Below are 22,406 nucleotides of genomic sequence, written 5' to 3' on the forward strand. Positions count from 1 at the left end.
CAAAAAGCTGCCGCTGCAGCTTCTCCTCCTCTGTTATACCTTCTTCAGACTTTACAAATCCAAGCTCTGCTTGGACTCAAGGTGAAGCAGGTCGTGCCCAAAACAGTCTAAAGTGAAGTGACCTTCATCCAACGCATGACTGCACGTTTGCTGAGCATATCCTTATTTAACTTGCTAAAAAGAAAATTATGAGTCACAGATGATTTCTAATAGATCATGGAGGAAGATTTCTAATAGATCATGCTTGGGGTGGAGGAAGAAATGGGCTGTAAGCCACAGGAAATATGGATACATGGACTTCCCTCTTTAATTAGAAGTGACTGTGATTCCACCTCCACCCCCCATCAACACAGCAACACTGAAGGGGGGCAGATTAATCCTTTCTCTCATGTTATTTCCCTGATATAAGTTGTTTCTGCAATGCTGCTGTTTCCCCAGTAATACCCACTGAAGCACAGAGCAGCTTCAGGAGAGTAGATCAACAAAACAAGATGCAGGAGGAGGCTTTATTTATTAGTCATAAGTTACATTTATATCCTGCTTTTTTCCTGCAAAGATACCAAGGCAATTTACACAAACATCATCACCATTTTATCCTCCAAACAACCTTGTGAGGTAGGTTAGCCACAGGCTGGCCTAGAGTCACTCAAGGAACTTCATGTCTGAGTAGGGACTTGAATAAAACCTCTCAAGTCCAAGTCAACCCTTAACCACTAGGCCACCCTGGCTCTCCATCAACCCGATCACCTTCCCCTGTGCTGCTGCTGACCCAACCTATTTCTGTAGTCTCCAAGTTGCCTGAACTAAAAATAGAAGCACTGGGAAATTCAGGCACAGCTCTTCTGAGCTCTGTGTAGTTTGGCCCTATGTTTTCAATATTCTACTATGCTTTATGATTTTACAATTTTCTCATATTACAGAACTTTGGGGGGGATCAAATTCAACCCTCACTCATGACTTAAATATATTTCTTATAAATTTTAATACCGGTGCCTTAGTACACTTAACAGCCACAGGGGAACTAAGAACTGGGAGAAATTACATGGAAAGTCAGGGAGAAAAGATCTGGTTTCCTCTTTATAATGTAGTAAAGAAAGGCATGAATTGAAAAATGCATGTTTTAATATTGAGCACGGCCTGTATTGGGTGCTATGGGGAATGAAAAGGTGGAACCTGAAAGCTACCCCTTTTGAAAAACACATTTCTGTCTGTGTATGTAGTGGATAATTTAAAGCTACATGGGGTGGCGATGGTTACAGTTTTGATGACTGTGTTCATATGTGCATAGCAAGGAAAGGTGTCAGTAAGGAAGCAAGCACTCAAGATGCTGAATTTATAACTAACCCAATCTTGTCTATTACTGGGAGTACTTCTGATCTGAAGAACTTTCTCTTCAAGGGAGGCAACCAAGATGTGGATCAGATTAATGGTAGAAAAGGGAATTATTCTAAGACTCTGGAAAGACTGAGCTCCCTCAGCAGAGGCAGAATGGATAACTAGCTTTACTCAAATTACACCTCTTGGGAGTGTGATTTATAAAACACAGAACAGGGGAGATTTATTCAAAAGCATATGGAAGCTATTTATGGATTATGTTGATGGGTCTGGGATTAATGTATGAAAATATGTAATACTGCTACATTTGTTGGAGGGATTGCTACATAATGAAGGCTTCATCTATAAATTATGCATTGCCTCTTCAAGTCATGTGTTCAAAGGGGAATGCAGGGGAGGTAAAAGGGATTCCTTTGTTTTGGAGGCAGCTCGTTGGTTTGGGGTTAGCATGGTTCTCATTTTTTGAAAGATCACCGGGGAATGAGAGGATAACCATCCTGTGAATTGACAGTCGGGGTACAGACTATAATACAGAGTTACGCAGCTTGGGCGCAATCCTGACAGAGAGCTGCAATGGTGTATCTCAAGATGGAAGAGAAAATAGGCGAAGCTCTTGCATAAGAGTGTAAAGAGAACACGTTGAACAGAACAGAACAGAAGCATAGAAGCTGCACTGGTCCACAAGAAAATGCCCAGAATCAATGGTCAGGCAATAACTGTCTCCGACTTATATGGATGAGAGGCCTCCAAAAGGGCCTGTGCTTGACAGCCCTGCTCAGCTCTTGTAATCTCTAAGGCTATGGCTTCCATTATGGATTTGATCCATCTCGTATCTGGCCTTCCCTCTCTTTTTCAGAACTGTGGCAGACTTCTGAAAACTCCAAACCTCCTAATCAGGCAAAATGTGGTTTGTGTTGGGGAAGGAGAGTCATGAAGTCCACATGGTCACAAGTCAATTTTTCAAGACATAACAGTCCACCCAGGTGATAACCCATGGAAGTGTTGTCAAGATAACTGGGCTCAGCATGGGGTATTTGCCCCCTCCATCCTCTCCCCCCCAAAATCCCAGGAGACTCCACAGCAGGAATGACTTGTTTCCCCCTCTCTGCTGCAACTGCAAGCATTTGGGGAGTGGGGACTCACCATAGTATTTTGTCCTTTTGCCTTTTGTTTTCTGGCGATCACAGTTTTCAGTTTGATAACTAGATTTAATTATCCTTGTTTTGACAGCTGCTGGTACCCTTCAAACTGCCCTTGTGACACCATGAAGAGGTTCTCTGTGACTGTAAACATTATTATTTTTTTTGCAGTCCTTAATATATGCAAGAACTTGTATACATTACTCTGTGTGTGTGTGTGTGTGCGTGTGTGTGTGTTTCACAAATGTGCAACTTTGCACCCAAAGAGGGTCCAAATAATTGCTTTTGCTCCTCCAGTTTGGGCTGATAACTGTCAAAAAAAGTTGTCAAGCAAAACCAGTATCATGAGTGATCTCTGCCCACAGAAACCGGGTGGCAGGATTTATGCCCCTTTGCAACAAAAGCATCATCTCTTTTTTAATGTTTGGACTCCACTATCCTAAGGTGTTCTCCATTGTTAACATATGCATTCATGCATATATCCATTAATTTAAATGTACAGTGGTACCTTGGCTCACGAACTTAAGCCGTTCCAGGACTCTGGTCGTGACTCAAATTGGTCATGACCCAAGTCAAATTTCCCCATAAGGTTCAATGTAAACAAGGTTAATCCATTCTGTGACTTTTTTTTTATCAGAAAAATGTGAAGCAAAGTGACAAAGAACAACAAAGATCGCGGCCATGTCTTCCCTCCCCCCAGCACGGCCATCTCCCGGCCCCCCCAGCATGACTGCAATCACGCCCATCATCCCGGCATGCGCCTGTCATCCCAGCGTGCTTGGAGGTGGGAGAGACCAGCGCGATCAAGGGCGCACGGTGGGGGGGAGGGGAGACGGGCGCGAATGCAGGTGCGCTGGGGGGGGCGAGACGGGCACGATCGTGCTGGGGGAGAGATGGCCGAGATCGCAGTTGCACTCCTGCAGGAAAGATGGGCGCAATCTCAGCCATCTCCCCCCTGCAGCCCTCTACCCACTCGGGGGTGGGGAGAGATGGCCACGATCACGGTCACCACCCAATGCGGAGATCATGACCTGAGTCAAAATTTTTATGAAATTTTTGTTCGCGACCCAATTTGGTCGTGAACTGAGGAGTTTGTGAGGTGAAGTACCACTGTATATATGTTTTAATTTTATATTAGATACTTAAGTGAAGCAGAAACAAGGGATTGGCAAGGCAGCAAAACTCCAGAGTGGTAAACCTGTGCAGGCTTCTATCTAGAAACTAATTTTCAGAGGGAAAAAACTAAACTCAGCCTTAGAAAGAGAGAGGAAAGCAACACCCACCAGCAGCTCAGAACTTTTTTTTTTAATTCAGAGGGAATGTTCTACAGCAGCCCTTCACCAGTCACCTAACTTTGTCAACTGATTCCAACCCATTCATCTCCAGTGAGTAGGACATCTCCATTCCCAGAGGAGACAACTGACTAACTGCTGCATTTGTTAGTCCTCATTCATTTCCATTCACAGCAAAGTAGCTCAGGACAGTTCAGCCACACCCTCCCTTGCTTTTCAAACCAGGCTCTCCAATCAGATTGGTTGCAGCAGCAGTTGGGCCAGCCCACCTAGAGCTATATAAGCAGGCAGGCTTGTGAGGAGCTAGCTCTCTGAGCATGAGGAGCCCTGCTGGTGAAGTGTCTCGGCCCACAGGCAAGTTGAGGAACAGGGCGAGGAGGCCAGGCACAGGACTCTGCCCCCTTCGCTAGTCAGGAGGGTAAGGTGCAAGGAACTGCAGAAAAGTACATCCATTGTCCTCACCAGTAGGATAAACAAACAAACTAAATAAGATCCAAAATCCCCTAGGTTTTTCAGGTGAATACGGCACTTACCCCAGTTAAACCAATTACGAAGGCAGAAAGCCAGCGGGGGTGTGGGGGCGATCCAGTGTGATACACTGAGTGCCACATGGACGGCTGTCTGCCAAGTGGGTGGAAGCCATGGGTCTGTGCTTGGTGTAATGAGCTCCTGGCCCTCAGGGACCATATTCGTTCTCTTGAAGCCAAGGTTGCTGGCCTGGAGAAGCAAAGAGAGGTAGAGAGGCTGGATGACGGGAACACCAGGGACCAAGCAGCAGGGTCCCAACTCCCAGGTGACAAAAGGGACTGTGAGGAGCTCCAAAGACATCAAAATGGCAAATGCAGTTCAATATAAGCAAGTGTAGAGTAATGCATGTTGGTCAAAAATGCCCTAATATACTAGGGATCTGAGCTAGCAGTGATTGAGCAAGAAATGGAACTGGGGGTGAGGGGGTCCACAGTTAATGAAAACATCAGCCCAATGCTCAGCTGCCGTGAAGAAAAAAAATGTTAGGCATTACTGTGAATGGAATAAAAAATAGAACTGCCAAAATCTTACTTCCCTTATATAAATCCTTGGTGAGACCACACTTGGAATATTCCCTTCAGTTCTGGTTACCCAAAAAGGATGGCGTTGAGCTGGAAAAGGTGCAGAGAAAGGCAACAAACATGATCAGGGGGCTGGAGCAGCTCCCCTGTGAGGAGCTCCTGCAACAACTGGAACTGTTATGCTTAGGAAAAAAGGGGAGAAAGGGGAGATATGATAGAGGTGTTTAAAGCATTCAAGTACTATATGGTGTGGAGAAAGAGATGGACAATCTTCTCTCTCTCATTCCAGTAACACTTGAATCCAGGGTCATCCCATGAAGCTGATTGGTGGGAGGTTTGGAACAAATAAAAGGATTTTTTTTTTACACAGCCTATAGTTAAACTGTGGAATTAGCTGCCATGGGAAGTGGTGATGGCCACCAATCTGGATGGCTTACAAAAGGGATTGGATGGATTCATGAGAAAGGAGGCTATCAGTGGCTACTAGCCTTCAGGCTGTGTGCTTTCTTCTTTACCAAGGACTGTCTGCCTGCACACACCAGTTTCTGAGGAGCTGGGCAAGGGAGCTTCCTGCTTGAGGGATACTGTGGGCAGCTAGTTTGCCTCTGAGCATATGGACTAGATGGACCTTTGGTTTGATCCAGTCTGGCTTTTCTTGTGTCAAGAAACCATGGGGAGGCATGTCAAAAAAAGCCAAACCAACCTTTTAAAAGGCACCTTCTTCCTCCAGTTGTGGAATTCCCCTTTCAAATAGCTAAGTTAGCATGTTTTGGAATAACAGACGTTCAAGAACATCCACTACTGCATGGTGAGACATGTGGCGTGATATCGCTTCTTGCATATTTTTCATTGGCTACCTGAACTGAGGTTGAACCAAGGGGCGGAGGAGACAACGAAGCAACGTTTATTTATGTATTTATTTATTTGGAACACTTACATGCCGCCCCATTCGCAAAAGCCTCGGGGCGGCTTCCAAACATGGCCTTGTTCAGGAGGCAGGCCTAGACGCAGGCAATGGTGAGGCGAGCTCCCTCTGCCCGCAGGGGCTGGAGTGCGCTTCAGGAGTTGCAGCCCTCCTTGCTCTCGGTGGGGTGCTCACTCTGCTCTGCATGCTCGAGGCCCCACATTCTGTGCTTGGCAGCGGCACTGCTGAAGACCTTGCCCCGGGCTTCTGAGGATCACCTCCACTCAGAGCGGGCAGTACTGGGGCGTATTCATCCATGATACTAGATAGGGTAAGGCAGCTTCATATGTTCAAAGACAATGTCCAGGTGTGTATGTGATACTACATGCAAGTGCTGCCTCTCAGAGTTGAAGGGGCTTTAATGGGAACAGCCAAAGCTGTTTGGGGATTCTGGCTTCAGTCAAACCTTGACTCAGTAGGTGAACTTGGGCAAGCCAATTCACGCTCTGCCTGGGTCCCCTCCAATGGCAATACAGAGAAAATAATATGACCTACCTTACTGGGTTGCTGTAAGGATTACAAGATGGCATGTGGATGGTGTATATTACAACTATATAAATACCAAATATATTGTTATTATGACTATTGTTAGTTTTTCCGGGAGGGTAAGAAAATCTTGTTTCTATTAAATTTGAATTTTCTTGGCATCTGCAGATGATTTGGTCTGTTACTCCAGGATCCAATTTGTTCCAGTAGTATCACTGCACCAGAAGCTTTCCAGATTTTTGCTTTTATACAGGCACACATTCGTGAGTCAGGGTCTATGTATAATGGGTAGCTAAAGATGCTATCTTTCCCATGTTTAGACAGAAAGTCCTACAATTCCTAGCATGGACAAACCGCCAAATTCACATGGCTGGCTAGAGAATGGTGGGAGCTGTAGGATTTTTTTGTGTCTAAATATGCATAAAATTGTGCCCTGGAGCTGTTAGCATCCCATGAGTTGCCTTGCAAGGAAAAAGAGTGCCATGCCAATGCTTCTGATTCTGAAACCTGGAACAAAAGAATCATGATTACAACCTGGTTGTATTTTAAATGTTTCCAAAGACAACTTTATGAGATTTATTTATTTAAAACATTTCTATCCTGTCCTTCACGGCGTCTCAGGATGGCTTACAAAGAGATAGAAGAGGTTGCAAGAATTTTACCTAAAAATGTGAAGTACGGAAGTGATAGTTGCAGGTTTACATGTGTCAGGCAAGGAGGACTCACTGTTAAGAGCATGTTTAGTAAAATGCCTAGATTTGCTTTCAAGTAATGTTTTAAAAACCCAGTACACAGACTATGTGATGCTTATTCCTACTTGGGATGCAACAAGAGAGAAAGTTATTTGTAGACATGCACAGAGACTTTGTTTGTTTGTTTGTTTGATTAATATCCCACCTTTTTTTAAAGTACTCAAAGCAGCTTACATAATTTTCCTCCTCCTGAACTCAAGCAAGCATGGTAAGAGTTCGCAGCTGGTGTTATGGTAAGAGCTGCTCATAGCTGCAGAAACTAGGTCTTACACAGACAACCAGTGCTGTCTGATAGTGTGGCCTAGTGATTACAGTGCTGGGCTGGGACTCAGGAGATCCAGGCTTTAGTTCCCAATCAGCCATGACATTCACTGGGTAACTTTAGGCCAGTTGCTGGCTCTTAGCTTAACCTACCTCACAGGGTTGCTGCAAAGATAAAATGGAAAGGAAGAGGCTCATACAACCCACTGTGAGTTTCTTGCAAAAGGTAAAAAGGCAGGTTATAAAGGCAATATGCATAAATATAATAAAAAGAAATACAATGTCTTCTCTATGGGCCACATTTAGCCCAAATTCACTAAATCTGAAGTGGTCCTGATCTGTTTTGTGACAAACTATGAAAGCAGATCCTCTTTGATAGTTACGGAGTTGCTAAGATCTCTATGCACTTGCTCTAGAGTCTAAGGAAATATGGATTAAATGCCCAGTGCTAACTGACCTCAAAACATTCTGATCCTAAACTGCAATTAGATCTGATTTTTAAAAAGTGCTGTTGCCTGTTGTTTTAATGTCTCTTGCTTGCTGTGCTAGGAATTTCTGATGCTTAAGCATGGGATATAATATTGAATAAAAAAATTATATTGGAGGTGATTTATGAGCTGCAGCCAAAGACTTCATGCAGGGGTTGCATGTAGTGCTCTGCCAAAAATGTCTCCCACACTTTTTGACCAAATTCACTCAACTTGATAGAAAAGAAACTGCTTTTGAAATGAATTTCAGTGGTGAAGATAATTGCAAAGAAATGCTCACGACCTGGGTCCAGCTTGCTTGAGCTTACCTTACTTAAGAGGAAGTGTGCCCAAGTGACCTGCTTGTCATTGTGCAATTCTCTCTCAGAAAACCGGGAGCCTTCCTTGCTTCCTACACTGCAATTAAAGGGGAAGACAGCATGCGGCATCTCCTCCCATGAGGCTTTTTCAGATCAGGAAGTACAGCCAGCCTGGAGAGATGCACAGCAATGGAGATGGGTGATTGGAAGAGAGAACACACACAGCACCCTCAGCCACTCTACAGAGATTTTAAAAACCCTGAGAATTTCATGGGGGCAGAAAACCATCAGGGAAGTCCCAGATTTGGCGCTGGCTTCAGCTTCCACCCCCCCACCCCCCACCCCCAATACCTTAGTGTATAGTAATCACAACTAAATAATACCTTTGAAAGCAGCATACAAATGTTAAGGAGGTGCAGCATTAGTAGTATTGCTGAATTAAGAATTAAATAATAGGGCAACCCTGTGCATGTGTACCCAGGGGCAATTCCCATTGTGCTTAGTGGGGTTATCTTCTATGGAGGACGTGAAATTATTGCCCTTAGGCAGTGTCTGAGATGGGATACTGAAGAATCCTCATTCTTCAGTATGAGACCATGCTCTGGCCTTGGAAGGAGAACTCAGAGACCTGCTCTGCCCCCCTGCAGCTGCCATGGAAAGAGCTGTGCCAGCTTCTCTCCATCATCAGAAAATTGACCAGGGGGAAGGAAAGGTTTGGGCGCGGGGGGGGGGCAACAAGATGTGAAAGACCAGAATATGGATTATTCTGAGCATCTGCCAGCCCCCTTCCATCTCCATCAGAAATACAAAAATATGCAAGGCAGGAAGAGAGGAATGTGCAGAGCACCTCCCACACCTCCTGCCCAGTACTGGGTGATCAGAAACCTGAGTTCAGGGACTTCTGAGCATCAGGGGCACAATCAATAGGACTGCACTCTAAGCATGATCAGGATTACTATCTATCTGCAAACTGTCTGGCTGAGATCCCTCTTCATGTTGTGCATGTATATTCTATTTAAACAACAATCTGACTGAGACATATTGTTTCAACAGACAGGATTTTCTTAATTTTTCTGGCTGACTTATCCGTTTAATGAATTCTAGAGGAAGGAAAGGATGGAGGGGATGGGGTGCTTCAAAGTTACATCTCCGAGTGGATGCTTCTCATTTCTAGTGCATGGGTGCTGGACACACCAATGTGCCATGCTGTGCACATCTTACTGTTTGGCATACCAAACAGTATTGGCATGCCAGACAGTAAGATGTTTTTAACTATTTTAATAGTAAGATGTTTTAATAGTCAAAAACATAGTTAAGATGTTTTTAACTAGTCATAATATGTTACAACAAGAATTATGTTTTTCAGCTATACAGTTAACCAAAAGAGTGACTGCTTCTTGAATCATCGAGTGACAACTTATTGAAGAGCAAGTAATTACAGCAGGTACAGTTTTCTGCTGAGTGCATAGGCAGTGGCAGAGGACGCTTGGGCAGTGGTCCTTCAGACTTGAGTTATAAGCACGCTCCTTTGTGGACAGCTGCAGGGAGTGCTTTAGTAACGCGGATAAATGCAGTAGCTATGTTATCACTTCACTGCAGAATCTGGACTGTGGGAGTTTGCATTAGGGTGATGAGGCTGGGACACCACTAACTTAAACTGCTTCTTAACTGTATGATCCTGTAGACAGTTTTTCAGAAGCAAGCCTCACTGAGTCCCATGGGGCTCACCTCCCAGTAACTGGAGTCTAAAATGCATTTCACTCTCTGTGAAAACTGCACTGTGAAGACTATTCAATAGGAGAAAATAATATTCCAGAAGATTTTTTTTTCAGTTCTAGTGTGTGATATTACTTGGGGGAATGACAAACATAGTTTTTAATATTGGGTCTTCCAAGAACTGATTTCCCTCCAAAATGCAAAATAATAGGGCTATCAAAACTTGTCCGGATGGACTGACAATATGGGAAGCCTTTATCAGAATTTTCAGGCTCAAACCAGAAGCCGTGTGGATACTTGCCCCCCCCCACCCCACCGGCAATTCGTGGTTGCAGCTGGCATTGGCCCTCCAGTGGTTTCCCCACTAAAATCACCTCTGGCTGGTTTTCCACCTGTGGGAGGAATGAGGTGAACTCCTAATTTGTCCCCCACTTCAGGGAGAAAAGTAGTTTGGAGAGGGCGGTTTTAGGGGAACAAGTCACTGCAAGGAGCCTCTGCAGGAGGGGTTTCCGAACCCTCCGGCGCGTCTTCCTTCTGGGACCGCACAGCCCAAGCGCACGCCAGCGCCGCAGCGAGAATCGGGGCTCAGGGAGCCGCTACGAATTGAAAGTGTTGTCGGAACTCGCGTTTCAGAAGGAAGCGACGCCTGGTATCACGGAAATTGACCTGGCTGCTGCTTATAAGGGAAGTAAGCTTTGGGAAAGGGCAGTTCCGAGCAGGCAGGGCTGTCCTCTCGGAGGAAAGTGGCTGCCGTGCCCGATCGAGCCAGCATTCATTCTCTCGAGTCCAGCCCCCTGTTTGCAGACGCGGTCAGTCGGGCTCTTCCGAGAAACACGAAGGCCGCCCGGTCCTGCCCTGTGGTTTTTGCACCCAGTACCGGTAAAAACCTTGTGGCTAGACTGCCCCTGCACATGGCAGCTCTCTCTGGCTGACTCGGCCAACAGTCGCTGCTAGGCGAACCCTTCGGACCGCCTGCCTTGCCGCACCTTGTGGCACTGCGCTGCCAAACGCTCCCCCGCCTGCCCCGCTTCTAGTCCGAGCCGAGTCGCCTCGAGCCGAGCTATACGAGGCGCGGGGCGAGGTAAAGTTCCCGCCGGGCCGGGCGGGGCTGGCTCGGGCGAGCCGCTTTCGGAAGCCGGCGCGGGAGACGGAGGCGAGCAGGCGCCCGTCTGCGCCCTGCACCGCGCACCGGCCCGGGCGGATCCGGCTCGACGCGGCTCCCGCAGGACAGGCGCCCGCGCGGCCCGCTGCTGCGCGTGCCCCGGCGTGCCCGGCGAAAGGTCGGCCCTCTCCACGCCGCGCCGGCTCTTGTGGGGCGGACTCGCGTCCCTGGCGCCGTGGCGCGGGGAGACGCTCGCACGCTGTCATTGCTGCGCGGGAGGAGCGGGCCCGGGCGCTCGCGAGCCGCCCCGCGGTCGGGGCGGGCCCTGTTGCGCCGCGCCGCGACAGCTGGGCTGCGCTCAAGGAGCCGTTGCTTTGGCTAGACCGTCCCGTCGGGGCTGCGTGGCGCCAGCGCCGTCCAGTGAAAAGGAAAGCGGCTCCTCTCGCTTGCCACTGCCCCACTGAGCCGCTCCAGAAGCGACAAAGACACCAAAGCGAGCTTGATTTGCTGGTTAAGGCCGGAGGCGAACGGCGAGAAGAAAGGAGAGGCCGGCTCGGCGCTTGAAAAGCGCCGCCGACGCCTCTCTCCGCGGCTCTTTTGTGCCGGCTTCTCCTATTCACCAGGGGCGCTCGGGCGTGTGATTCCCAACTTATTGTCATTACTTCGTTATTAATCGTTCTCATCTGGGTTTAATTGAGCAGCCAAGGACTTTAGCCCAAGGGTCGAGGAAGGGGGAAAGCCGAGTTCTAAAGCGGAGGCTGCGTTTGGGCGTCCGAGAGGCCCGGCCCTGGTTTGCACAACAAAAAGAGTGCGGCGAGGGTGGGAGCTGCGGAATCCCAGCTCTCTGCCTCTGCCTCTGTTGATTTAGTCGGAACTGCGCCGTTATTGTTATGCCTAAGCGGACAGCTCTCCCTTTCAAGCGTGCTTCGAGGAGTCCCTCGGCGCTCAGCGGAATGGCCTGGGCTCTTGGCCACCAGTTCCCCTTTCGTTCCCTCTGGGGCAGCCCCTATGCGCTGCGCGGACTCAAGGGCGCCCAGTGTGTTGTGTGTTCGGCAAGGAAACGAAAGCAGGCCGTCTGAAGAGCAGGCGACAACGTCTGCGCCCGCTTGAAAGACAGCGCAGGGGGGGAGTTTCTTCAGCTTGACACTTTCTTGGGAGACAGACGAACGTGGGAAACACCTCCGCAGCCTCCCTGCCATTCTTGGCATCGGCACAGGGCGTCAGCCCACCGGGACTACAACAAGGGCAGAAATATCGGGAAGGAGAGGCGGGGCGAGGGCAAGCATAAAGGCAAGCCGGACGCTTGGGCTCTGCAGAAAATCGCGGGGCGCAGGTAGGTTGGACGGGGTTCTTTCGCTGCTGCCAAGTCCAGCCTGGCCTCCAGCTGCAGCCTGCTTGGAGCCACCCGGCCGCTGCCGAGCACGGGAGGCGCGGGGCGGCTCATTGCGGCAATGCTTGGGCTCTCGCCTCCCCCCCCCCCCCCCCCGGGCTGAGCATTGCCGCACGTGAGAGCCCCGACAAAGGGCGAAGGCTGGTGTGGGGAACAAAGACGCGGCTGAAGCACGACTCGCAGGCCGAGTGAGTCCGGAGCGCTGGGCTGGACTGCAGGCGCCGCGGCAGCCCCGGCAGTGCTCTCTTCGGAAGCACAGATGAGCTGAAGGGGGCTGGCGCCCGGGGAAGCGCGCATAGGATCGCTGCTACGCCCGCCGCCTTTAGGAGCCAACTGCGTAAAGCGCGTTTGGGAGCAGGCTGTGGATGCCGAAGAATCAGTCGCTTTCGACCGAACTGGCTATGGGGGGCGCGAACAATCCTCCCTACTGTATGTGGCGGCTCCGGAAAGATGGCCGGCCAACTCGGGCCTTCCCTAACTCGGAGAGGCAGAGCCAGCACGATACCGGCCGCTAAGCGGAGGCCAAGCTGTGCGCGGACTTCCCCTGCCGCCCGACGTCCCGGTGTGCGCAGCGCAGCCTCCTCGCAGACATCTCCACGACGGCGAGCGGCGACCGACCTGCTGCCTTCTCGTGGCAGCCCGGATTGCCTGCCCAGGGAGGGCCGCGGGCTGCCTCAGGGTGGCGCTTTCCAGGGAAGCTTTCCGTGGCCGAGAGCCCTCCAGATGCCTGGAGTACAGCTCCCGGAATCAAGCCTCTAGCCGGCAGGGCTCCCTTCAGTTTCTTGTGCCGCCTCCTGCGTCCTCCTTTTACCAGCAAAAAGATTTTAAGCCTGCAATGCCGTCTTTTAAACGTCTGCAAATCAGAGGAACTTCCCCCCTCTTTCACAGCCCCAGTTTAGTCTGACAACCGCTTGTCCAGGATTTTGACTTCAACACATCGGTGAAGCCTCCCAAGGAAGCTGCGGGGCGGCAGAGCTGCCCTCCATCTACCCCATGCGGCTCGGTCAAGGCAACCAAAAAACATGGCCATATTTGGGCGCCAGCATATGCACAAACCTGTCCTGGACTGTTTTCCCACCCTGTGCCTACTTCTCCGTTATAGTCTTTTACAAGCATTCCTGCGACTTGTAACTGAATCTCTTTAATGTCTCCAGCATTTTCTGAAGTAGAGTTTTGACAAGTTCAGACTTCAATCAGAGCCTGGTGGAAGTTGACCTTGTGGAGTGCAGAAAAAAATGAAGGTGGGGAGCACATCCGGGCCCTTCAGCCCACCCACGCCCCTTCCCCCCCCCAAACTTCAGGGCTCCTTGCAGAATCCCCTAAAGGACCAGCAGCTCTCGCAACACCTCTGCCCCCCATCCCCCAACAATCAACTTGACAAATCTTTCCACCCACTTACAGGCTGGCAGCCTCAACCCACAGCCAAACAACCTAGTTCTATGCATTCAAAATCTCTGTCCTGAACACAGTGATTTCCACCGAGTCTGTGGAGCTGAGTTCCATGACAGTGGTAAAAAGCTGCTGTGCTCTGCCAGGAGGGGGGCGCTCAAGGGAATTCACTGCAAAGGTGTGCATTACACACAGCATGAAAACAAAGTGCTGAGACAGGTCATTTCCCACATTTCTTATACCTACTTTTTGCCATTATTTTCCCTTTCTCCCATTAACAAGCTGTGTTTTAGCTGGAAATGCAATCCACCAATTCCAGTTTGGATTTACTTCCAGCATGCCTACTTCAAAGTATGTTCTACTGAGTTCAAAGGGGCTCTTCCCAGGAAAGCAAGTACAAGACTGAAGTGTGCTCAGGATCCCACCGTCAAAAGACTGAAAAGTGTGCCTCATTCACTTCAACAGTTCCAAATGAACTAAGTGGGATTTACTTATCCTTTCCTGGTTGCAAGAATCAGAATGCAAATCAGAATTTATCTGTGTTTACCTGTATGTTTTACTTTTTGAATTCAATATTAGTCACTTCACCTATACCAAACAAGAACAACGATGCAATTCCCATTTTCAGCAAGTCTGTACCAGATTGCAATCTCATTAAATTTTAGCTTAACTGAACTTATTTTTAAGTTGTCCAGTGGAAGCAGATTGCACTGCCTTAAAACCCACTCAGTTGACTCAATTGCCCCTGGAATTGTAGTCTTGAAATAAATATGCTTGGAAAGAAAGGATTTTGTAAAAACCCTAACCCTACTTGTACTTATAGAGACAGTTTTGAGGCACCATGGAAAATTATTAAACTTATTAAGAAACCAAAAGAACCAAGGCAAACTTACTATGAAATCCTATTTATGCAGACTGGACTTATTTTCCAACTAGGAAATCCAACTTGGGAATCTATTTAAAAAATACACTGCCTTTCTTAAGAAAGAAACCAATCTAATTATTTGCGCTACAAACCCTGAAACATTACTTGGCAATAAGTTTCTTGAAATCAGTAGTGCTTCCAAAGTGGGAGCACAACCCAGGCAGAAGTTGCCAGCATCACAATGAATTCACAGAGGCATGGGTTAAGAGCAAGATAATAAACACAATCAACCTTCTTGGTAGAGCCCAGAGCCATTAGATGGAATAAAATCTGTTAGACCTGTTAGGGTGGAAAGCAATATCCAACCCCGTCAACTCAAGGTTTAAAATTAATTTATTTATCAAATATAGCTATTAATATAAACGATAATAAATTTTCAGCTGTACAGTATATTACACAGTACACAGAGCCCTCTATTCAGGGCATGCTGCAAGATCAGGAGGCAAAGAGCAGCGGGAGCAGTCCCCATAGCCTTGGGCATCCATAAAGTCCCCAGCCAAAGCCTGTGAGATGCTCTGGTCCTCTGAGATCAATTTTTCCCCAAGCTAGCCGAGCCGAGCAGAGCCAAGCCAAGCCGGGGCAGTCATTCCTTCTTCCTTCCTTACCTCCCAGCTGGCTGCGGTCTTTCTCTGAAGGCGCAGGAGGGGCAAAGTGCCCCGCCGGCCTTTTCTCCAGGACGGCTACTGAGAAGGCTGCCTGCCTCAGCCCAGATCCTCCCCGGAGGGCATGCAGCAGCTCTCTAGGTGAGATGGTACATGCTGTAGCCCACATGCGCAGCGTAGAGTCCCACAGGGGTCACGGGCAGGCCTGCGCGCTGGAAGGGGCCTGACGAGGCATACAGGGAGGCACCGGCCACAGCTGGGCCACCCAGCGGAAAGGAGATGCCAAAGGCCGCAGGGGGCAGCATGGGCTTGGCTGCCATCTTGAGCTTCTCCAGCTCAGCCTCCTGCAGTCGCTTGGCCTTGGCACGCCGGTTCTGGAACCAGATTTTGACCTGTGTCTCGGTGAGGCTGAGCGAACTGGAGAACTCAGCACGTTCAGCGATGGACAAGTACTGCTTCTGCCGAAACTTCCTCTCAAGTGCCAACAGCTGTGCCGTGGTGAAGGGTGTTCGCGGCTTGCGGTTGGTCTTGTGCTTCCGGAGAGTGCAGGCCGGTGGGCTGGCTCGCCCTGTGGAGACAGTGATGTCCATTAAGCCGAGGGGGGCTTGGTGTGGCCCACCCCCCATCACTACCTGCTGGGGCAATTCTGTCCCACAACTCAGGGAGACTCAGGAAATGTAGGGGAAAAGTAGCATCTCCTCTTCGTACCCAAAGGTATGAGGAGAAGGCCACCACCCAAATGTTTCAGTGTCAGCGACTTCAATGGAACTGGAATGTTGTCCCCCACGGGTGCTTTGCTGCAGCAGCCAACTACCACCTTTAGAAGAGTGGATTCTAAACCTGTTGGGGTTGCGATCCTAACTCAATTACTGGGAAGTAAACTTCACTGAACTCTACTTCAGGGTAAACATGTTCAGAAACAGCCTGCAAAAATGAAGTCTGTTTCACAGCTTGTTCCAAAATTGGCTCAATCTGCAGCAACTTTAGCCCTAGTGAAGTCATTGGGTCAGACTGGCTTTAAAGCCTCACACTTCTGATTAACTGAAATGTAGGGAAAGGTTTTTTGGGAATTTCCACAATTAATTTGGGAAAGTTCTTACCAAATCCTTGGCAAGTTTAGGTTCAAAATTCAGGCTAACATAACTTGTCAGATTCAAACAGTTTTACACTAACTGATCCTGTTTGTTTTGTTTGAGACACTTATGCACACTTACTCTGGAGCAAGCCCTTTTTAACACAGTGGACTTACTTCCAAGTTAAATCAGGAGAGGAATCAGGCTGTACATTGGCCTGAAATCCAGTTGCTCCCACAAAGGAACAGAAGATGGACTGCACTATGGGCAAAGGATAGGATCATATTTGGTGAGGAAGGAGGACCACAGTTATCAAGGGGGGCAAACAGGTAGCACTCAAAATGAGTTGGCTTTAAAAATCATCTGACAGTGCTCGTTTTAAGTGGCCCCAGATTTGAGAAAGGTTCTCACCCACCTTCCATCAGGGGCCCAGGGGTCCCTGTAAAAGGCGCAATCACCTGTGCAGCTTGTTTCTATCCACTGACTTCAGTTACACTTATTTCCAGATAAGTGCTCCTCTGGGTCAAATGTTTCATCACAGCCAATAAACCCTCAAAAAGAGTTCCCACAATGAGAAAGCCACAGGACTGAAGGCTTTCCTTTAAAAATATGAATGCCTTCATATTCAAGATATGTATAAAATATTGAGAGGGAAGACAGGAGAGAAGGGACAGGAAGGAAAATGTATTTTACTGAAATAAAAACAAAATCAGAAGAGCAAGTCCTGTCATTTACATCCTATTTTTATATTCTTGGGAAACATCATTACTGTTTCAACATGTCATTAATGGAAATAAAAATGGAAACTTCTTTCTCTTTCATGGCCTGTTTTTTTAAAAAAATTGCTTTCAGCATTTTGTTCCACATCCAGTTGAGCCAAAGTATTAGACTGGAGATTTCTAAAAACATTTACTTAGAAATAAATCTGACAGATCTAACAGAGTTTATTCCACAGAAGTTGCACTCTAACTTGCAGCCTCAAATCACATTCACTCCAAGGATCCCCACTGTAGGACAAAGAAGATAGTTGTACAGTTTTCATTCATTGAAAAGAGATTCAGGCTGCAATCAAACGCTCATTTTCTTGGAAGCAAGTTCCATTAAGCCCACCAGGACTTACTTCTAGGCAAAACTGCACAGGGTTTGCACTGCTGAGTTTGACTGTCAGTGGCCGATAAACAAAATCATTTCGATTTCAACCACCAGGAAGCTCTCCTGAACAAGCGCCATTGAAATAAACCAGAGCTACACTGATATGGGTTCCAGTGAGGTTAAAATATTTTTGCAACAGAATTTTCCAGTGGATTGGGTTCTTTCTTATACAAAGGCTTACATAAGATACAAGGCTAATTTGAAGAATGTTTTTGTAATATTTAATTTCTACAGCCATTGAAAAAACTGCATGGCAACCTTTCATAATATTCCCAAAGCGTGTGTCTACACAGCTGGATTTTGTGTATTCTTGGGGATTCCATAAGTAGGCCAAATTCTGCTATACTTGCTAACAGGAAATATGGATTATTGTCCCCCTGAAATAATTTGGAGTGCTGGATTTATTTTTTAGCACATTAATCACTCAGAAACATGTCTGCATAAAATGTATTTGAAAAGCAGTTATCAAATGCAGAGGCAGAGGATCCAACTTGAACCATTAATCTCATCCACAATGGCCCAGAGCCTAACATAAAGTGCAAAGAATCCTGGCTTTAGTTTGGTTTCCCAATAATACCTTAAAAAAGAAAAGGCGGAAGGTGATGGGGGGGGGGGAGGATTACTCGAAAGTGTTTTCAATCAGAAAGATCTGTGAAGTAGTACTGAAACATTTGTGCAAACATTGTAGACGCCTCCTCCTCCGACACCATCTACCTGATCAGACAAAAGGTATGTGGTGCTGACACCAATGCGGTGTAGTAGTGTGTAGGGAAAGTGCCTTTAGGATCAAAGTCAGATTAGTTTATGGTAACTGTGCTATCATCTTTTAAGGGCTGCATCCCAGCTAAAAGGAAGTTCTAGTTAACTCCTCTCCCAGGCAGGCCACTCCTAAGCACACTTAATTCAGAGTTCCGTCCTTAAGATCAGGGACCGTGGCTTAACGGCATCAGTGGTCTGGAAAAGCTTTACCGGGCTGAAGTTTGCCTCCTTAATTTTGCGTGCAGTCTTACACCTTTAATCCTAAACGGTTTACTTGGGAGTAAGCCACAACATCATCCAAGTGGCACCCTGCTAAAGTAATTCAAGACTCTTTGACGGAAACCCAGTACACAAACAGCCTGGGATCTCTGGGCTTCCTAATGGCACACTTTTCCAATTGACTTCGTTTTTCACGTTGATATTGAATTGACCTTTATTAATGTTTTGCTTATTTCTCAAACTTACACGCAGCTCTTCAACTTGTCAAGGACATCCAGGACATCGCCTTTCCCCAGCAGATTAACCACGCTACCCTCCGCCCGGGATCCACACGCCCCTTACCTTTTTTTAGCCTAGACCTCTGCAGCTCCTCCACGGAAAAGCCTCCCGCCATAGGATCGCAATGTGACCGGCAATCGGGTCGGCACCCAGTTCAGCCGAACCAAGCCCGCTGTCTGCGCAACGAAACCAAAGAGGCCTTCCGTGGTAATCTGGGCGCCTAGCTTAACTGGGTTGTGCGGACAGGACTGGGGTGCCGACAGGCGGGATCGGGCAGCTATTGCTGCTCGAAAGGGCCTTCTCCGGCGATCGTCCGAACCGCTACGATTGCCCGGGAAAGGCCGGGGCCGTGCTGCGCGGGAGGGACGTCCTTGCAAAGACCCGCCGCGACAACACGCTTCCACAGCGCTAGGGCTGAGGGAGTTCGCAGCCGCGCTCCAGCCAGACCAGGGACAGCGGGAGGCATCAGCCTACGTTGCCTTGAATCTGATCTCAGTTACATTTTTCGGAAGCTCCGTGGATACCAACTTCCGAGGTGCTTAGGGTTCACATGAGGCCACACCAAAGCACCATTATTTTATGACACTTAACTTGGAAGCAAGTCCTGCCGAGACCAAAGGACATTTTAGCAACCCCATTAGAAACGGATGGTGCTTACTTCCAAGTAAGCACGTTTGAGCGCCCGACCCATTCGAGGCAGTGGAATTAATTCGGCCAGGAAGCTTCGTGCGTTTACAGGCAATGAAGTTCCAGGACTGGAAGCGACCTCAGCCGTATTGCGAACCCTCTCCGCACTTTTACGTGAAAGGAAAAGTCCCCGAAACCGGCTGACCAGTGCAAGCGCCCGCACTCAGCTGGGCACTGAACAACAGCCGTGCGCTGTATCGGCTTCCTTCTCAGGGCCCCCCTCCTTCCAAGGCAGTCCGAAGTTCCCCGGCTGGCCCACTTACTTGGAGGAGGCGGGGAGAAGCGGGGGCTTTGCATCCACGGCGTCCGGTCCACCGGCTGCTCGGGGCTTTCCGCTTTGACAAGCGCCTCGTCGGGCAGTTTGACTAATCCCCCGACGGCAAAATGGCTGGCGATGGCCAGTGGGGAGGCCGGTCTTTCCGGCGCCGAGGCGGAGGGCCCCGCCAGCCTGGGGCTGAGGGTGCTCTGCTGGGCCGAGGGCGCTCCCAGGTCGGCCCCGCTGGCCAGGTTGTCTCTGGCGCCGCCGCCGCCGCCGCCGCCGGGCTTCCTGTGGTCGGCCATGAGCGCCTCGACGCTGAAGGGCAGCAGCGCCGGCGCCGCCTTGGGCTTGTCGCCGTCCTCCTCTCCACCCATGGCGCCCCCAGGGGCCCCCGCCGGCCCCGGCTTGCCGAAGGCCGGCGAAGGCGAGTCCTCCGCGCTGACCCCGCTCTGGACAGAAGTCATTTCCAGCCCCGGGGCCATGCAGCGCCGACCCTCCCGCTGGCGCTCGGGGGATCCCAGCTGGTCATGGAGGTGGGGGCGCCGTCGGAGCCAGGACAAGTCCGCGCTGCTGCTCCTGCTCCTCCTCCTCCTCCTGCTGCTCCGCCGCCGCCTCCTCCGCCGCCGCCGCCTCCGCCTCCTCGCTGGGCTTCGGGGCACTTTCCGAGGCCCGCTCGCGAGCCGGACTTGCTAATAAAGCGAGGGATCTCCGCCTGCGGCCAATCCGCGCGCCGAGGGGTGGTCCTCTCGTCCGCCATTGGACGCGGCGCGCCCGAGACGGCGCGCGGCGGGGGCGAGAGCTCGCCGGTGTCAGCGCGCGCTGCGCGGGGCTGCGGCCGCCCGGCTGCGGCGAGAAACTTTGCGCCGCAGCGCGGAGGTGCTGGGCGGCCGCGCCTGGTCCCTCGCCGCCGGGCAGCTTGGGGCACCCCCGGCTCGCGCTCTGAACGGCTCGGGCTGCGCTCGCTCGTTCTGCTCTGGTTGCCTTCCCTTCCCTTCCCATCCTCTCTGGAGTGGAAATTCGGGAACGCGTCTGGGCACGTTCGTTTCGGTGGCCGAAAGCGTCGTTTCCCGATGTCCAGGGCTAATCCCACCGCCTCCCGAGCACCGGCGGTAAAAGATGCTGTGCATTACTTCGCCGGACCTTTTCTCCGTGTGTTTCTTACTGTCATCTTCTTCGAATAGGGGCTTCCTTTGCGCGCGTGGGAATCTCTATGCGTAATGATCAATAGCACGTATGCGAAGCTCCCCTCCCCCTGGTGTTTACCCCAGCCCCGTTTAGGGCAAGATCCAGCTCATTTAGGCAGTGTAATGCAGAATTACTTGAACAGGATTAACTTTCGCTTTCCGGTTGAAATTCATGGGAATGAAAAGCGCTGACCTTTGGCTGTATCCTTTGCAGTATGTTTTCATCGGAAGTAAGCCCCATTCAGTTCTGTGGAGCTTACTTCAAGAAAGTGTAGACAGGAGCGCAACGTCGGTGCTTCTGTATTGGTAAAATAAGGGCTAAGCAAGCAAGAGCAGAACGATACAGAGAACGCCATATACTGCTCGGTGGATACACATCATGCGGCCGTCCGTTTATTTATAACCACAGTAAAGTCAGCTGGACTAAACTCGATTAAATTCATCTCCGCAACAAAATGTGTTTCTGAGTGCCCCAGTTATGACCTTTTTAAATGACCTATTCTAAAACTAGTTTTCATCGGTTTCCGAGAGGCAATTCAGCAAACAAACAAGCGAAGAGAAGTGAAGTAAAAACGCACACTCTTTGTATCTACGGTATCTGCGAGATGTGTGTGTTTCGACCGATAAGATATATAGTGTGACGACGGGTTCATTCCGTTTGATAATTATAAACGTGCCTAGAGATTTGAGTTTTAATACCCAACAGGAAGTCTAACCTCTAGTCCCGACCCATTAAGGTCTTAAAAAGGAGATTTTGTTTCGTGAATGCCTTTTACGATCCCTTATCCTTGTGACCAGGACGGATGTTGCAGTAAAAGGCGCAGCTCTCTCTAATAATGGGATTGGCCGCTTGCTGAGAAAAGTTTATTGATAGCTGCGGGGCTCTAATCTCGGCGAAACACAAGAGGCTCTTGCCGTCATTTAAGGGTAATTATCTAAACAGGGAGGGACAGCAGAAACCCGGTCTTTTTAACTGGACCCGCCGAAGATGGGAGATTATGCATACTTAGATTATGGGCTGGCTGGATGTCACCGTCCCGGCAGGGCTGTGCTCGCTGATTCGTGAGGAGCGGATGAGCAGGAATTGAATATGGATCCCAACAGAGATTGGTGGACCTTCTAATGGCTGGCTGTGTTTGGGCTCCCATCTACACCTATCCAGAATGGACTCAATATGTTAAATTGTAACCCCAACCCAACGTGCATTATTATGTCCGTAAATACATTTATATTCTGCACTTTGCCCCGAGGAACTCCCCTTTGCACATGGACGTCCCCTTTTATCTTCTCAACAACCCTATGAGGTAGGTCAGAATGAGAAAAAGGCTCATCCAAGGAAACTGAAAACTGAGACTTCGACCTGGACCTCTTCTCGGTCATAATTCAGCATTTCAGCCAATGCACCACATGGCCTGCATCACCTGGAGACAAAACCCGAGCAACTGCACTTCCCCCTCTCTTCAGTTGTCCTCCTGACAGAATTCAAAATCCTTGAAGGAAGAACTTGCAGGTTTCGCTTGTCTTGGGTTATGAATAACAAACGAATATTGACAAAGCTCTGCTCTGACACACAGTAAATTTGCTTCCATCCTTTTGTCCACTTAT

At 49.2% G+C, this 22,406-nt stretch overlaps 1 protein-coding gene across 1 annotated transcript; it reads right to left on the minus strand.

Moving 5' to 3' along the window:
- Positions 1-15,183: 15,183 nt before the first annotated feature.
- On the minus strand, positions 15,184-20,099 carry MSX1 (msh homeobox 1). Its single transcript, XM_044418195.1, has 2 exons — positions 19,622-20,099; positions 15,184-15,757 (listed from the first exon to the last, which is right to left on the minus strand). Exons 1-2 carry the CDS (start codon positions 20,097-20,099, stop codon positions 15,327-15,329), a joined length of 909 nt encoding a protein of 302 aa, XP_044274130.1. The 3' UTR covers positions 15,184-15,326.
- Between the last annotated feature and the right edge of the window lie 2,307 nt (positions 20,100-22,406).

The sequence above is a fragment of the Varanus komodoensis genome, unplaced genomic scaffold, assembly GCF_004798865.1.
Source record: "Varanus komodoensis strain SLA01 unplaced genomic scaffold, ASM479886v1 scaffold9, whole genome shotgun sequence".
In the NCBI taxonomy this organism is placed as follows: domain Eukaryota; kingdom Metazoa; phylum Chordata; class Lepidosauria; order Squamata; family Varanidae; genus Varanus; species Varanus komodoensis.

Bases quoted from the DNA above. Each gene is read 5' to 3' on its own strand.
- MSX1 (XM_044418195.1), bottom strand. From the start codon at position 20,099: ATGGCCCCGGGGCTGGAAATGACTTCTGTCCAGAGCGGGGTCAGCGCG. The intron at 15,758-19,621 runs GTAAGTGGGCCA...CTGTCTCCACAG, and splicing joins CTTCTCCCCGCCTCCTCCAA to GGCGAGCCAGCCCACCGGCC.